Source organism: Myxocyprinus asiaticus, chromosome 34 (genome assembly GCF_019703515.2).
Source record: "Myxocyprinus asiaticus isolate MX2 ecotype Aquarium Trade chromosome 34, UBuf_Myxa_2, whole genome shotgun sequence".
NCBI lineage: Eukaryota > Metazoa > Chordata > Actinopteri > Cypriniformes > Catostomidae > Myxocyprinus > Myxocyprinus asiaticus.
This window is the reverse complement of record NC_059377.1, coordinates 141882-158479: the sequence shown is the minus strand read 5'-3', so window position 1 is coordinate 158479 and position 16598 is coordinate 141882. Positions and strand designations below refer to the sequence as shown.

General features: G+C 36.8%; 2 protein-coding genes across 4 annotated transcripts in view; one reads left to right on the top strand and one right to left on the bottom strand.

The window, feature by feature from the left end:
• LOC127425140 (vacuolar protein sorting-associated protein 52 homolog) overlaps window positions 1–7345 on the bottom strand; it is a 62904-nt gene extending 55559 nt beyond the window's left edge. For all 3 annotated transcript variants that reach the window (XR_007894560.1, XR_007894561.1, XM_051670825.1), the window contains exons 1-9: window positions 7194–7345; window positions 6574–6658; window positions 6055–6107; window positions 5881–5956; window positions 4399–4466; window positions 4086–4261; window positions 3827–3977; window positions 3624–3724; window positions 1533–1665 (exon numbers count right to left, since the gene is read on the bottom strand). Coding sequence is in view for 1 of the 3 variants with exons in the window: in XM_051670825.1 (XP_051526785.1) it covers window positions 1533–1665; window positions 3624–3724; window positions 3827–3977; window positions 4086–4261; window positions 4399–4466; window positions 5881–5956; window positions 6055–6107; window positions 6574–6658; window positions 7194–7214 (864 nt within the window). In the remaining 2 variants the exon portion in view is untranslated. The remainder of the gene's footprint in view (window positions 1–1532; window positions 1666–3623; window positions 3725–3826; window positions 3978–4085; window positions 4262–4398; window positions 4467–5880; window positions 5957–6054; window positions 6108–6573; window positions 6659–7193) is intronic.
• Window positions 7346–9007: 1662 nt separating this feature from the next.
• LOC127425385 (40S ribosomal protein S18) lies at window positions 9008–15786 on the top strand. The gene is made up of 6 exons (XM_051671313.1): window positions 9008–9075; window positions 9630–9728; window positions 9806–9892; window positions 9973–10074; window positions 15238–15329; window positions 15684–15786. The coding sequence occupies exons 1-6, from the start codon at window positions 9073–9075 to the stop codon at window positions 15757–15759; spliced, it is 459 nt and encodes a 152-aa protein (XP_051527273.1). The 5' UTR covers window positions 9008–9072; the 3' UTR covers window positions 15760–15786.
• The last annotated feature ends 812 nt before the right edge of the window (window positions 15787–16598 follow it).

Sequence of the window (16598 nt, the reverse complement as noted above, 5' to 3'; positions counted from 1 at the left end):
GTCATTTGGGACCACTGTTATGTTGGTGGGGTTAGGGTGGGATTGGGAGGGGTAATAGTTGGGGTTAAGTTTGATTCTATGTATATACAGTATGTTTTGTCTTATGAGTTACATACTATGTGAATCAATAAAAATTGTTAATCGAAAAAAAAGAGAAAGCGGTTTCTTTTTTGCCATTTTTTACCTAATATAGACTTTAAGACATGCCAGTCTATTGCATACTGTGGCAACTCAAAAACAAACACAAAGACAATGTTAAGCTTCATTTAACAAACCAAATAGCTTTCAGCTGTGTTTGATTTAATGGCAAGTGATTTTCTAGTACCAAATGAGCAATTTAGCATGATTACTCAAGAATAAGGTGTTGGAGTGATGGCTCCTGGAAATGGGGCCTGTCTAGATTTAATCCAAAAACAAATTACAAAATAAAAATTCAAATAGTGATGATGCTGCTTTTTACATCAGTAATGTCCTGACTATACTTTGTGATCAGCTGAATGCCACTTTGGTGAATTAAAGTACCAATTTCCTTCTGAAACAGCAAAATCTGTACATTATTCCAAACTTTTGGCCGCCAGTGTGTATGTGTGTGTGTGTGTGTGTGTGTGTGTGTGTGTGTGTACAGTTGTGCTCAAAAGTTTGCAAACCCTGGCAGAAATTGTGAAATTTTGACACTTATTTTGAAAATATGACTGATCATGACTGTCTTTTATTTAAGGATAGTGATCATATGAAGCCATTTATTATCACATAGTTGTTTGGCTCCTTTTTAAATCATAATGATAACAGAAATCACCCAAGTGGCCCTGATCAAAAGTTTACATACCCTTGAAAGTTTGGCCTTGCTACAGACACACAAGGTGACACACACAGGTTTAAATGGCAATTAAAGGTTAATTTCCCACACCTGTGGCTTTTTAAATTGCAATAAGTGTCTGTGTATAAATAGTCAATGAGTTTGTTAGCTCTCATGTGGATGCACTGAGCAGGCTAGATACTGAGCCACGGGAAGCAGAAAAGAACTGTCAAAACACCTGCGTAACAAGGTAATGGAACTTTATAAAGATGGAAAAGGATATAAAAAGATATCCAAAGCCTTGAAAATGCCAGTCAGTACTGTTCAATAGCTTATTAAGAAGTGGAAAATTCGGGGATCTCTTGATACCAAGCCAAGGTCAGGCAGACCAAGAAAGATTTCAGCCACAACTGCCAGAAGAATTGTTCAGGATACAAAGGAAAAACCCACAGGTAACCTGAGGAGAAATACAGGCTGCTCTGGAAAAAGACGGTGTGGTTGTTTTTTAAAAACAAAAGTGCTATACAAATAAAAATGAAGTATTGATTTTCAATACTCTTCTGCTTCAAATCAAATTTTGTAATGTTGTGATTCACCTCCAAGCTGGTTGGTTTGATTCAGGACTCAATTTTTTTTATCAAATCCTCATGGGAGAAATAATTCTGGAACCAAGACGGCGGAGAAGTGTTGCGTTATATACATACATAATCACAAATCAACCTGTTCCCTCTTTCACCTGCACTTTCAGCAGTCTGCCACTGTAGGACTTGAAGTAACTGAAGTAGATTTTGCTCATGGTGTCCACATATTCATCACGGATCTCCTTAGCAACTGTCCTCTCATTGGCCAGCAAGAACTTGTAGAAAAACCTGCACGTATGACCAAAAACATATTCATACTCTACAACACCCAGTAACAAAAGTCATATTTTACAGCCTTGTGCTTCTGAAATAAAAAATGGCTCATACATAAAAGTAGAGACAATAAGCCCTACTTTAAGACAGTTATGGCAGCGTTAAGTGATACATAGTGGAGAAGGATATAGCTGCAGGCTGAGCTAAAAAAAAAAAAAGGGACGGGAGCTCCAAACTGCCAGAAAAGATATACAGAGCCCCAAAGATATTACATAACCCTTTCCCTAACCCTAACCATGTGTGGAAGTGTCACCCTCTTTTGTAGTTCGCCCAACCCTTCTGGAGTAACCCCTCCATCTTTTGGAGATCTCCGGGCTGCAGCAATATCTACTTGACGCAGTGGGCATGGCCATGAAGTTTTGGTATTTTCGTGGAAGACAATAAAAGTATCGAATATTGAGCATTTGTGTCTAAATTTGGATAAACAAATGAATCATAGTCACCTCTAAATAAGTCTTTTAATCATCATCTTTCTATTTCTCCTGACCATCACAAACATAGTTTACCTGATTGAGTAGAGCTTTCGTGCTGGAAATGCCTAACTGCGGTGCAGAAAAAAGATGCTAGCTGCAAAAGCAAGGGACTGTCCACCCCATTTGAACTGAGTAATTACGTCAGACGCATGAGTCCAACTCAGTAATATTTCCCAAGAATCCCTACTGTATTGTACCAAAAATTCATAGAATAATTCGCTATATTGATTAAAATGAGTCATTTTGACATTTTAACACAATAACGCCTTGTATCAAATATGATACACAACGTTTGACGTCTCGTTTCACTCTCTGTTCAAGCTGACGATCCAAACAACCTATGGTATGTAAGTTTCACCTGTTAATGGCACCATCTAGTGGTTATTTGTGAAAAAAGTGGTTTCAATGTTTATATCGATCTATTTAAAATGGCGGCGGACTTGCGTGAAAAGTGACTCATATGTTGGGATAAATTACATCTTTAATAAAGTAAAAGTGACAGTAATTATTATATTGTTACTGATATTTTAAAATTAAGATTTGCTGAAAATAAGCAACTTGTGCTTGGTTAAAAATGTGAATATTATTTTATTGAAAAACTCACTTTGAAATGTACTGATGTATTAAATATGATACAACAGGCTTTTGAGGTATATCTCTCCATCTATACCATTCCATTCCATTCCATTCATGCCCACCACAAAAAAACAAAAAAACAAAAAAAAAATCACAGAGCTATCAAATATGATACATTAAAAATTAAAGGTTTTTTTTTTTGTTTGTTTGTCTAATGGTACTACAAACAGTTTAATGTAAAAAAACAAAAATAGAATTTTCTGACTATTCTTTCATACGTTAGGCTTTACAGGGTTAATGGGTGGTAATAAATTATCATTTAAGAATGGCCACCATGGAGATGAGATGCATAGTGTATGGTAGAGCTATAAATAGAATTCGTAGCTCAATAATATTGAGATATAATATGGTAGAATGTACTGTTTACATAGTACATAGTGAGAGAGGGCACACTCGACACGGGCACAGCATAGATGGACAAAGATATCTCTCCACATAGCATCCATGTATGTAATAACTTTACAGCTGTTTGATGGTGTTGCTTTAGATAAATACTGACAAAACCATGTGCATATTAATTCACCTAGCGACTGTTCGTGATTTAATGATAATCATAATTATACTGTATCTTTCCATTATTGTGAGGTGTAAATGAGGATGCACACTGACAGTGTAAATTTCTTCAAAAAACATTTTCCAACTTTTTATATTAGATTTAGTGCGTAGTGCATGGCCGTAGCACGCAGCCCTGTGCCTAACGTGGGTATGTATGTACCAATGTATTATACATAAACAGATGTTCTTCTTATGATCTGTTATTGTGTTGACTGCAGTGGTAACTTTACTATCCATACTGTTTAATACCTGTATTTGAGTAATGTGTTCTGGGGGATCTGGTAGTTTGTCATGGGCTTTCTGAATGAGTAGATTTTCTGTAGGATGAACTCACGGATCTTTGAGACAGCCTGAGAACACAAAACAGATTCCTACTGATTACCGCAGAAAACTGCATCCATTTTAAGTGTGTGAACCAATCATTATTTCAGTCTTTTCATTTTGTCCCTTACTTTAATTTTGAGACAGTCTACGATGTCCTGTATGTCTGAGCAGGCAAGGGTTTCTCTGAAGCTCAGCTCTTTAGCAAGGTTGATCTTGTTATTGAGCTCATGAAGCTGCTCGAGAAACTCCTGCTCTGTGACAGGACTGTCCAGAATCACACTGCAACACACACACACACACACACACACACACACACACACCTCCTCTTTTATGTAAGAACATACAGAGGAACGCTGTCCTGTAGTAACAGACTCATATGTGTCTCACGAGATCATGGTGCTGGGCACGACGAGTTCATCGACCAGTTGGCTGAGCTGACTGCGCACGGCCTGACGATTCTTCAGCCTCATGTTCATACTGACAGACTGCTGCTGTAGAGTCTGTATCTCACTGCTGATGGACGACAGATCGCTCTGAAAACTGCTCAACATGCCCTCCATACGCTAGAGACACAGATAGACTTGAGCACGTCTCTGATATTATGATAATCTCAGTTTTACTGTAATGAATCTCAGATGATAGTGCATGTGCCTGTATATGAATCTCTCAACAGCTCGAGTCCAGTCTTCAATACACTCACCTCCAGTATGGAGTCACAGGCTGTGATCTGGTTATGTAAAGAGGCAATATTCTGACTCTCTTTAATATCTACACCAGCTTACGTCAAGGATTACATTTCAGTATACATAAATGCATGTCCAGATCAAAATCAAAGTTAAAAGAAAAAACAAGACTAAAATTTTCATGCATCGTAACATTTGTTTTCTGTGAAAGTTCAGCATATGTCCTCCCAAACACCGTAATGTTCATAATTAATTATTCTCAATGATGATTCTCATTACGTTACAATTTAAATAACAGTCATTACTTTTTCTCATTACTGTAATAAAATAATGGGATTTTATTTAATGTTTCTAAACAGTGTAGGGGGCCTGGGTAGCTCAGCGACTACTGACGCTGACTACCACCCCTGGAGTCGCGAGTTCGAATCCAGGGTGTGCTGAGTGACTCCAGCCAGGTCTCCTAAGCAACCAAATTGGCCCGGTTGCAAGGGAGGGTAAAGTCACATGGGTAACCTCCTCGTGGTCATGATTAGTGGTTCTCGCTCTCAATAGGGCACGTGGTAGGTTGTGCGTGGATCGCGGAGTTTAGCATAAGGCTCCACATGCGGAGTCTCCACGGTGTCATGCACAGCGAGCTACGTGATAATATGCGTGGATTGACGGTCTCAGTAGCGAAGGCAACTGAGATTTGTCCTCCGCCACTCGGACTGAGGTGAGTAACCGTGCCACCAAGAGGACCAACTAAAGTAGTGGGAATTGGGCATTCCAACATTGGGAGAAATGGGGATAAAAAAAATAAAAAATAAAATGTTTCTAAACAGTGTCGGGTGTAATCTGATTACAAAGTAATTAGTTACAGTAATACAACTACTTTAAAAAGTTTAAAAAGTTGTGTAACATTACAATTAAATTTTTGTAATCAGATGAGTTACTGATTACTTTTAAGTACATTACTTGGGTTACTCGTTTCTAAAAAAATATGCTTTATGTAAAACACATTTCAAACATGAATTCTGTTCATATATTCATCTATTTGTGTTTCTATGATTTATTAAGGGTGTGCACTCACTAAGTAGTCGTTGTTAGGGAGAAACAAGTGCATGACTTGCATGTGACAATGAACAAAGAGGAAATGTAAACAATGTTTAGAATTTGAGCAATAAAAAAAGTGTTTTAAAAGTAAATTAATTAGCAATGCCAACAGTAAAGTAGTCTAACATTTTAGAGTAGACAAAGTAATTATTAATTTGATGTGTATTACTTTCTTTGAGTACTTCTCAAACACTGGTCCTAAAATAGGCTTCGTTTTCTTTAAAAAAAAATATAGAAATATTTTCTGCTGATTCTGGGGTGAAATATGACTCGGACATGTTCTTGATAGGTTTTGTGACATTTTTCCTTCAGTGATATCAGTGCATCAATAGGACAAGAGAAACATAACGTCATCATGACAGGTTATTGCATTGATTTGAGGCCATAGAGCACATCGGTGAGGATACAGTCTTTGATTGACACCTGTTCAATGCGCTGCAGCTCTGTCTCCACCTGCTTCGAGTACTGGCGCAGATCCACACCCTGAGCCGAGACAAAATACACACACACACACACACACACACATCTCAGATCATGATGATCATAAACACACATACAGATTTCAGCATTCATCATCTTACCGTCTTGAGCGCCTCCTTCACCAGATCATCCTCAAGGTTCGCTTGAATGTGAACTGAGAAAAGACAAATGACAAGGGACTCGATTCATACATTTGAATTCAAAATATGTCACATACACTTCAAGGGTTCAACAGTAAGGATGTTTTCTGTTGGCCAGATAAGCCCAGCAGCTCAGATTTTTACTTGCCAAGCCAATGTTTTCACTGTCCCACCACAAATATTTTTTTATATCTACTTTTTAGCTTTTGTAAATATATTTTCAATGTTAAGTAAAAAAAATAAAAAAGCTATAATGCAACATTATGAGTCATAAACACATACTAGTTTTACATGAGCACAATGTTTAAGTTTGCAAGACAGAAAAACACATGAGCAACAAGCATAAGATGTAGTGACAATGCAGCAGTGTCTCCATTGGACAAGTGACATTTTCTTCAACAGGCCTGAATCCCTCACACACTTATTGTTCAGCCCTTAAGTCCCTTACCAACAAAGTCATGAAAACAGCACAGAACTTACTGTCCACCTCATCCAGAATGAACTCATCTGTTGTGATGTCCAGATCACCGAGATTTAGATGAGGAACCAGATCAGAGTCTGACTTCTGCCAAAACACACACACACAGACAAACAGTGATAATTTACACATGCATCAGCAAACTACAAGATGTAAAGTGATGCTACTAGATGGTAATAACACGTACCGTGTTGATGCTGAATGATTACCATATTCATACAGCATGGTATTTACACAATATTTCAAAGAATGCTAATCCAATTTTGGTACATGTTCAGAACAAACCATTCTTCTATGGTACCATGTCTACAAAAACCATGATATTAATGTCGAATATATAAATTCATATACCAAGGTGTTTACGTGGTACACCAAGGTACTTCAAAGAATACAATGTGATTAAGTTATGACCATGTTAACATGATTAAAGAACCAGTGTGCTACCATTTTAGTAGTTTTGGTTAATTGTGATGTTGACATTTTATTTAGAAACTCAAACAGTCTGTTTTATCTCTTCACAGGGGTTGCTAACAGTACGGTTTAAGGATATACAACAAAAGGGTGTAAAATACACAGTTCAACACATCACTAATGCTGTATTAATATCAATGAAAGTCATTACCTCATCCTGTAAATAAGCCATCGCTCCAGTCACTGAATCAAGGACTGTTTATATGAGCAGCTCCACACATCAACGGATCAGCCTTCTTCTTCTTCTTCTTCTTCTTCTGCTGCTGCTGCTGCTTCTTCTTCTTTCCGTTTTAAAGGTGTATACCGCCACCTACTATATCGGAGTGTGTAGCATCTTTTTTATTATCGTATTTGGGTCAATAACATGGTTAAATCCAGAGCATATAAGAATCAATTACATTGTTCAACAGTTGAGTGTGTAGCATCAAGGCTTCATTCTCCTACTTTATATTCTGATTTTAACTCTGTTTCTTGTAGGAATTTAAAAATAGCCCTATTTACTTCATATTGTTTCTCCCATTAACACTCCATTCTCTTACCACTTTAGTTATCATATCTTTAAGTTTTGATCTCTCCTTACTATACTTTATACACTTCATAATCACGTTCAACATTTTCTTACATTTACATACTACGCATTTATCCGTTTTTATTTTACTCATGAGAAATAAAGGATTGTTTAATCCTGTGTGTCCCAACCTAAGTCTGCAATACATTACTTCTTCTCTTCTGCATCTGTTATTGAATGTTTTGAATTTTTTAATATTCTCTGCCTTTATTATCCGTGTCCCATCTGATTTGCCTTGTTTGATTACTAGTGTTCTTATGGTTCCGCCATCGCGTCTGAAGTTCATCAAAACTACAAATCCCTTCAGTATTTCTGTCCCTCCATTTTTCAGTTCTGCATGATGTCTGACACGATTTTCTTTCTTTTCGGACTAGAAAAATCTAAAATGTACTTAAATATAGTAAACATATAATACATTACCTGAATTATATGTTTTTACATTATCAGTTTAAAATACTGACTAAACATCTCGGGGTTTTTTTAATTTAATTATTTAGAATTCCAACTAAAAGTTCCTCACACCGGACTGTCATAAATTATATTATTATTATATTATATTCTCTCTTAACAACTTACTATCAACAGACAGCCTGAATGTCAATACAGTATAATACAACCTACTGTACTTTCTATATATACTTTATTTTTTTATTGAATAATGTGTATCTATATTGTGTGTATTGTATACTGTACAGTGTATGTTATTATTTGTATATTGTTGTGTGTAATTATGTGTATATTAGACTTTAAATTGTGCTGTGTTAATTTGATGTTATTGTAAACTGGTATATGTCTCATCACTGTCACGACTGCTATGTTGATCGGAACCGCACCCAAGAATTTTTTTTGCACTTGTGTATATGGCTGTGTGACAATAAAAGTGATTTGATTAGATTTGATAAAAACAATCGTTTCCCCATAATATATATATATAAAAAATATATAATTAGTATAAATACGAATTCAATAAAAACAACAACAAAAATACATGGGCATCAAGCAAATATTATTTCAAATATTATTATTTTTTACGTTTTTGAATATTGAACTTTTTTTTATTGCCATACCTTTATTGCATGTTGCATACAAGGAGATTAAAACTGTTCATATACATTTACTTTCACAGACAAACAAAAAAGAAAATGCATAAAAATATGGAGTAGACAAGAAAAAAAAAAAGCAGGATAGAACAAGAGAGAACGCACATAAATGCCATTTTAGAATATAGAAAATATTTCAGATGAGAGAATACATAAATATAACTCAACATTATTTAAATGTTCAATGTAGAACATATTTCAGATGTTTTGATTGCTTTATTGTTTACAGATTTTTATTTGTAAACATCCAGCCGGACATTTAAATTGTGACGGAACCTCTTCCTGTCCAAATTCACGCACCGGGTTGTAAAATTCTCGCGAGATCGTGATCACTTCCTCTTTGAGCGGAACTAGCGTCCAAGATGGTGAGGACGAAATTAAATCCTAAAAATACTTGCTGAAATCTGTTTACATCGTCGTGGGTTTACACTATTTGTTAGTACTAGTTTAACATCATATCCATTTAAATCACATATATTATATATAGAGTGGTATTTTTGTTTTACAGGATAGATTATGATGTTTAACTGTCCTAGTCACGAGAGACTGAAGAGCCTGTGTAGCTGTAGCAACAAGTGTCCCATGGTTTTAGCTTGTGTTTTGGAAATGTACCCTGACATTTAATTAACTTGGAATACTGTGTAAATGCTATGGTATACGAATATAGTTACCAACCTGTACCATGGTAGTAATCAGAATACTATGGTGTTAACATTACTCTACCATGGTTTGCCCTCAGTACTTGGATTCAAGAAAGTGCTGGAATTTATTATAATTGTTCTAACATTAAATTGTAGGTTGATTTGGCACTCTGTTTTGATGGGAGTTCTCGCAAGTCTAGTTAGCTTTTCAACTTGCTCCAGTCAGTTAGTTGCAGGTCAGCGTCTATCAGCTAAACTACAGGTCTGTCTTTTCTCAGTCGCTCGTCATTCCAGAGAAGTTCCAGCACATTCTTCGTGTTCTCAACACGAACATCGACGGACGGCGTAAAATCGCCTTTGCCATCACCGCCATCAAGGTGAGTCTAGTAGATATCAGTCAAACTGATGACGACTAGTCTGGTGTGATGTGTCATCTTTCGCTGTACATCTGCAGGGTGTGGGGAGGCGATACGCTCACGTCGTCCTGAGGAAAGCTGATATTGACCTGACCAAAAGGGCTGGAGAGCTGACTGAAGATGAGGTGCGTCTGTAGTATAAGAACAGTCCGTGTACACTGTTAAAGTAACGTGTTTATTGAGGGTGTTATTGATTGTTGATCAGGTCGAGCGGGTGGTGACCATCATGCAGAACCCTCGCCAGTACAAAATCCCCGACTGGTTCCTCAACAGACAGAAGGATATCAAAGACGGCAAATACAGTCAGGTACCTCAAGCGTAACATTTTCCAGACATCACACAATCTTGATGTCTGTTGATGTCTTGTTTTGGAAAATATTTTATGGATAGTTTATTTTAATCTGTAATAGGAGAGTTTACATGATTGAAAAGCTTTCAGGAGATGTGTGATGCTTTTAGTGTTAGTGGTTTGAAAAACCCCTGGCCCTAAATATTTGAAGACCATACCATATCTAGAGACCAGAATATGATCTAGACTTGGAGGTGGACTCTTGAGTGGGCTATTATGCAACCACCCTAGTAACCTCATAACATAATTTTTGTGTTAAGGAACAGTTAACACAAAAATGAAAATTGTCATTTACTCGCCCTCGTGTTGTCCCAAACCCAGATGTCTTTCTCCTGTGAAACACAAAAGCATATGGTTTAAAAGTTGCCATTGCTGATTTACGTTCAAAGGCAGTTGACTTGCTTTAAAGCTTAAAGGAAAAGTTCACTGAAAAATGGAAATTCTCATCATGTACTCACTCGTAAGTCGTCTTAAACTGTTATGACTTTCTTCTGTGAAACACAAAGTGATTTGAGATTTGATGTGAATATATCCATACAATGCAAGTCAACGGGGTCCAAAACTTTCAAGCTCCAAAAAGGACATAAAGGTAATCTATATGATTTGAGTTGTTTTATCCATGTCTTCTAAAGCATGTACATGCATCAAGCATGAGCCTGTAATCAAGCCTCAAATCATACATTTGTCTAGGAGACCACAGATTTCAAGAATTATAGTAAAAGAGTAGTTGCATTTTGGTCTGTTTCTCACCTAAAACCTATCATATCGCTTCAAAAGACATGAATTAAACCACTTGAGCCTTTATGTCCTTTTTGGAGTTTGACAGTGTTGGACCCCATTGACTTGCATTATAAGGATACAAACACATCATACATTTATGAAAATGTCATGAGTATGCCATAAGGGTGAGTAAATGAACTATCATTTTTGGTGAACTATTCCTTTAAAGCATCCAAAACTTACAAGAGTAGTCCATATGACTTGTTTGTCATACTCCAAGTCTTTTCAAAGTATACAATCACTTTTAGGTCTTTACTCTCATATCACTGATAGACTCTGAGCCCAAATCAAATATAACAACTAGGGATGCTCCGATCCTTATCAGCCGATGTTCCCTTCCTATGACTCAGTGTTCGGTATTTTGGCCTATCACACAAACCGATCGCTCATGTCGCAAAACATCAGCAGCACTGTCTTGGCATCACGGAGTGTGGGGAGTACTGGCATAGTGTTGCAAGACAACAAACTTGATTCAGCAGTTAAGAACGATACAGTGGTAGAGGTATGGCGAATATAAAGAGTTTATGTACTGTTAATGTGGCGTTTCACATACGACAAGGCAAAGGGAAAACAGCGCGAGCTGTGAAACGGTCCTTATTATTGTTCATGGCAGCAGCTTCTCTGACTCCGCCAGGCATAAGCATCTCAGTAATAGCGTGAGTTACACAATGCGGTGTAATTCAAACATCTTTATTAAATATCTCCTGATTAAACAGCATTAACAATAGTAGCACCTGTAAAGTCCAGAAACATGCGCTCTTTCTCTGCTTTCCTTTCATCTCTTGCCCTCATAAGAGAGCACATGTTCCTTATTAAAGTTAAAGCAGAAACAAGTGAGAAATTAACTATTAATACAATCATCTAACTAAATGAAAAGGCAGGGAAGGAATTTATAAATATAATTTATACATTATTTTATGGTGTCTTAATATTGAATTCAATATAATGCAAAATTTAATAGAAATAAAATAAGGTATAATAATAATTATATGAAATAATAATATTGAAGCAAAAACCAAAAATGTCACTAAGTTTAATTGTCTTCAGTTTGACACTAAGCTTTATTTTAATCTAGTATTAAAGAGCACCTATTATGGTTTTTCAAATATTACCTTTCATGTAGTGTGTTATATAGCTGTTTGTGAATGTAAAAAAAGTCTGCATAGTTTCAAAAATCAAAGTGCATGAAATATGGAGTTATTGACACCCAAAAAAAGAACCGATTCTGAACACCTGAAACGTTAGTAATTCCAGACTTCCTGTACTAACCTACGTAATTTGGTAACAAAAAACCTGCCTCTGGTCTGTTTACATGTACAGCCAGTGCACGCTGTTAGCTGTTATTACTCCCATTATTGTCAAACTACATATAAACTTACCACTGAGAAACGTCCTGTTCTCGTCGTGCTTGCGATGGTGGTTTGGGTTGATCTTCAATGTATCACTATCGGACTCAGGCTCAAATTGATAAGGTAAAACAGACATTTTTTCAGACCGAGCTGAAACTCTGATATGGTAGTGGGCGTTTCCTTTCCGACATGTGCTGTAAGCGGTAGACCAATCACAACAGACTGGGACATCTGACCAATCAGAGCAGATTAGGCTTTCTGAAAGGAGTTTAGAATGAATCCTTTAGAATGGATCATTGAACGAGTCGTTTGAGACACTGGGGAAAAAAGGTAATGCTGCAATTTAAATTATGAGCAAATTAAAGTGTTTTTTGACCTTGATGCATGTAAATCTATTGTATGAGACCTTTAAAACAAAATTAGGCACGTTTAAAAAACATAATAGGTGCACTTTAATATAGGAAATATTTTGTTAGCCTACACTTAAAGTCTTATATAAAAAATTAAAAATCTTTTGAATATGCCTTTTTTTTTTTTTTTCAGCAAAAACTAAAGTGATATTACTGGGGAGAGGAAAATTCAATTAATAGTAACAGTGTGCAGAAAGCTTACATATAGCCAGTTATGATGGAGCTCCTGATAAAAGGTGAAATGATCGGTAATGGCCAATCAGGAGACGTGATTGGTATCGGCTGTAAAAATCCTGATTGGAGCATCCCAAATAACGTGTCAATTAGAGCTGCACAATGAATAGTGTTTTAGCCGCGATCACGGTTTCTGCCACTCACTGTGAATAAAGCATAACCGTCTGCGATATTAATGAGCTAGCAATCTGAAATGATCAGCCAAGTAAAGTTGCAAGTTGTTGATGATTTTCATTATAGGCAGTGTCTACGGACAACAGACCAAATCACAAGCTCTTTTGAAATGTATTTTCACCTCAACTGACCCTTCGCTCTCTTAAGTTCGCCACTGATCAGTCACGTTTCTCTTTTAAGCACGCTCTGTTTACGAGTATTGGAGTTTACGAGTCATTGCAGGGCTCCAGACTGCGATGCAAATGGTTGCAGATGCGACCAAAAATAATTGATTGCGACAATTTAAAATAGAGTCGCCACTGGCGACAATCGGGTTGTGTGCGTTCATATGCGCTTTCGTCAGATATCATCTTGTGAGTTATTTAATATATTTTTAGAATGCGCACAACTAGTGTGTCTCGCGTCGCTTTTCACCCGTTCTGTTTCTGAAGAGCTCTGTGCACCACACGCAACAACAAACCCAGCGCGAGAGAGTTGAAAGCACTCAGCAAATTTGAACCGGATCTTTTTGGGTAATTCATGAAAAAGAACCGAGTGTTTGAACTCAGGAGCTCGGGTTAGCAGTTTGAATCAGATTCACGTTCTCAGCGAATCAGCCGTCAGTGAGCTCACAACTGGATGCACAGACAAAATAAGAGTCCCATGTGTATTTCAGGCTTCTTTATAATTAAAAGTCCCATATTGTGTACCACTTTTTTTTTTTTTTTTCTGTTAATTATTGATTGGGATTGGAGTAGCACAATAAACTACATCTGGGATTTCATTCAATTTGCATTCTTGCATTTGACTTCTCTTCGGCTTTCTGTCTTGTTTCTGAACAGCAATCTAAATCGAGGAAATCTGTGATTTGGCTGAATGTTTCAGTTTAGGAGCCAATGGCTCCTAAGTCATTTTTTTTGTTGGTCTGGAGCCCTGCATTGTGCGCAGCTCTTATCTCTAGTGTGTTACACACATGAGGTTACTGATACGGTGTTTCAGCGGTCTTGGAGTGATTCTGTGCTCGATACACACAATGGATTACATCTCGTTCACAGCTGTGTTCTGAGTTCGGTTTGTTTTGTGCACGTCACAAACGTGTGCTGACCGTGTTATTTAAAGCGCTCCAGATTTACTTCAGTTGCACGTTTGTGTAATTCCAAAAGTGTTTGGCCTTTACAAGTGTCTAAACAAATCTAAAGTAACCCCACAGCACCGTAGTTTTATGAAATTACAGCATTTAACCATGTATAGTATGAAAGGAGCACAAAGAAAATAAACATCCTTCTATTTTCCCCCAGAAGTAAAGGCTTGAGACCGTATATCAATGTCATGTGCTAAACTATTACAGAATGATTGCAGTTAATTTATATATTGATATATAAGCAGTGGCAAAAAACTTTTTTTTTTTTTTTTTTTTTTTTTTTTTTTTTTAATTGTGCAGCCCTGTAGTTAAAAAGTTCTCAAATTATGAATATTGAGCAAAATATTTGTGATTATCATTTTCACCATTATCGTGCAGCCCTAGTGTCTATAACTTTAAACCTTGCGTGTTCTTGTGTCATGAAGTCTGGTCACAAGACCAATGAGGTTTGATGTAATTGTGTCGCCATATTTGGGAGTTGATTTGAGAGTGAATAACGACTTATTTTGGTCTGTTCATCATACAAAGGGATTGTATGCCTTTTGAGAAGAGTTGAAATATGACAAGTCACATGGGCTACTAACACTGTTTGGTCACTATCAACTGCTTTTCAATGGAAACCAATCACAAAATTGTTTAAAAAAAAAAGTTAGTTTTCTGTAGCAGAAAGGAACTCATGAGTTTAGAGCAACAAGAGGATGAGTTAGTATGGAAAATGTTCATTTTTGTGGGAACTGTTCCTTTTAAACATATCAATTAGGTCCTCTTTCTGGTTCATTTTTAAAGGAGGGAACTTATTTGTCAAAGAACAAGCGAACATTTCTTTGATACTCTCATCAGTGAGAGGACATTGAATTTTAATTTGTCCTCTGAAGAAACCATATACATGTAAAATTACTACCAATTCATCTCTCCAGATAAACTGTAGGTGTGGGATAATAAATATAGGTCTGTAGGTTGAGGTGCGTTGTAACATCCTTTCAAAATCAGAGAAGGCAAAAGTTGAATTTTGTGACTGTCCTCTTGTTCATGGTGTGTGTGTGGTTTTGTCAAGGTTCTCGCTAATGGTCTGGACAACAAACTGAGAGAAGATCTGGAGAGACTGAAGAAGATCAGGGCCCACCGTGGTCTCCGTCACTTCTGGGGGTGAGTTTCATTTATAAACTTGACTCTTGGTTTCATGGAACTGAACGGTGCACTGAAACTGTAAGAACTGAGCAACTTATTGTGCAAAAATTCAGTTATGTAGTTTTCTTTTTTATAGGCTTAAAGAGCTGACAAGAAATATTAATTAGTATAGTTATTATACTAAAGTATAATATAATTAGACATATTATATGATATAATATGATGTATGATTTTTCACAATAGCAGAGACTGGCTGTAATGTCACTGCTGAATCATTGTGTGTTCAGTCCTCGACTGTTTGAAAATCCAAAATGAAGTTGCCACATGTTGCTGGATTGTTGTACTCACCGTTTGTCTCTTTCTTTCTCCTAGTCTGCGTGTGCGTGGTCAGCACACTAAGACCACCGGTCGTCGTGGTCGTACCGTAGGTGTGTCCAAGAAGAAGTAAACTTGCAATAAAAGTCCACAAATCACACACTTAGTCTCTGTGTCTCTCTGACCTTTAAGTGTATTTTCTTCAAATGTATAGGTATTATTATTGTTGAATAAATGAAAAACTGAAATAAAAACAAACAGAATCAGAAAAACAAATGAGTTTGGTACAAAGTAGGCTATATTATAAAATTTGAAACCTTAACTCTTGCATTAACATGAAAATTTTATTAGTGATAACACTAGATGATCCTGAGAAATGTAACCGTGTGACGCATGTTTAAAATGTTTGAATTTTACAGATCAGATTCATGTGTTACACTACTACAGCACAGGTTCAAAAGTTACCTTTCTAAAAGAAAATGGGTGTTTTCTAACTAGAATTTTTACGCCCTTGAAGGCTGCAGGAATGGGAAGGCACTCGTTCCAAATGAAAGTGAGAAAATGATTTGTTGTCAAGAAGGGCCCTTCCACAAGACCTGCACATTCATAGAGTTCCCACATCAAGAGCCTCTGTCCTTGAGTAGGGCATAGAGATTATCACTGCCGATTGGCATTTGTCCAATGTGTGAATATCATGGGAACAATGGATCCTTTTCACACTACCGGATTTTGGAACGTGGAAGTAAACAAGTACAGGGTGAACTTCGATAGCGATGAGTAGAAGAGCACATCCAATATAAGTTTTGCTTGCCCATTTGCTTGAACAGCAAAAGAAAAACGCAACTTTTACATGTCCGCAACTTTCCAAATGAAAAAATAAAAATACAAAGCTGTGGATTTCAACAGTCAGAAGAGAGAAGAGGGCAAATTTACTATCTCTGCAGCTGTATTAGAAACCTCAATGCATCTGTG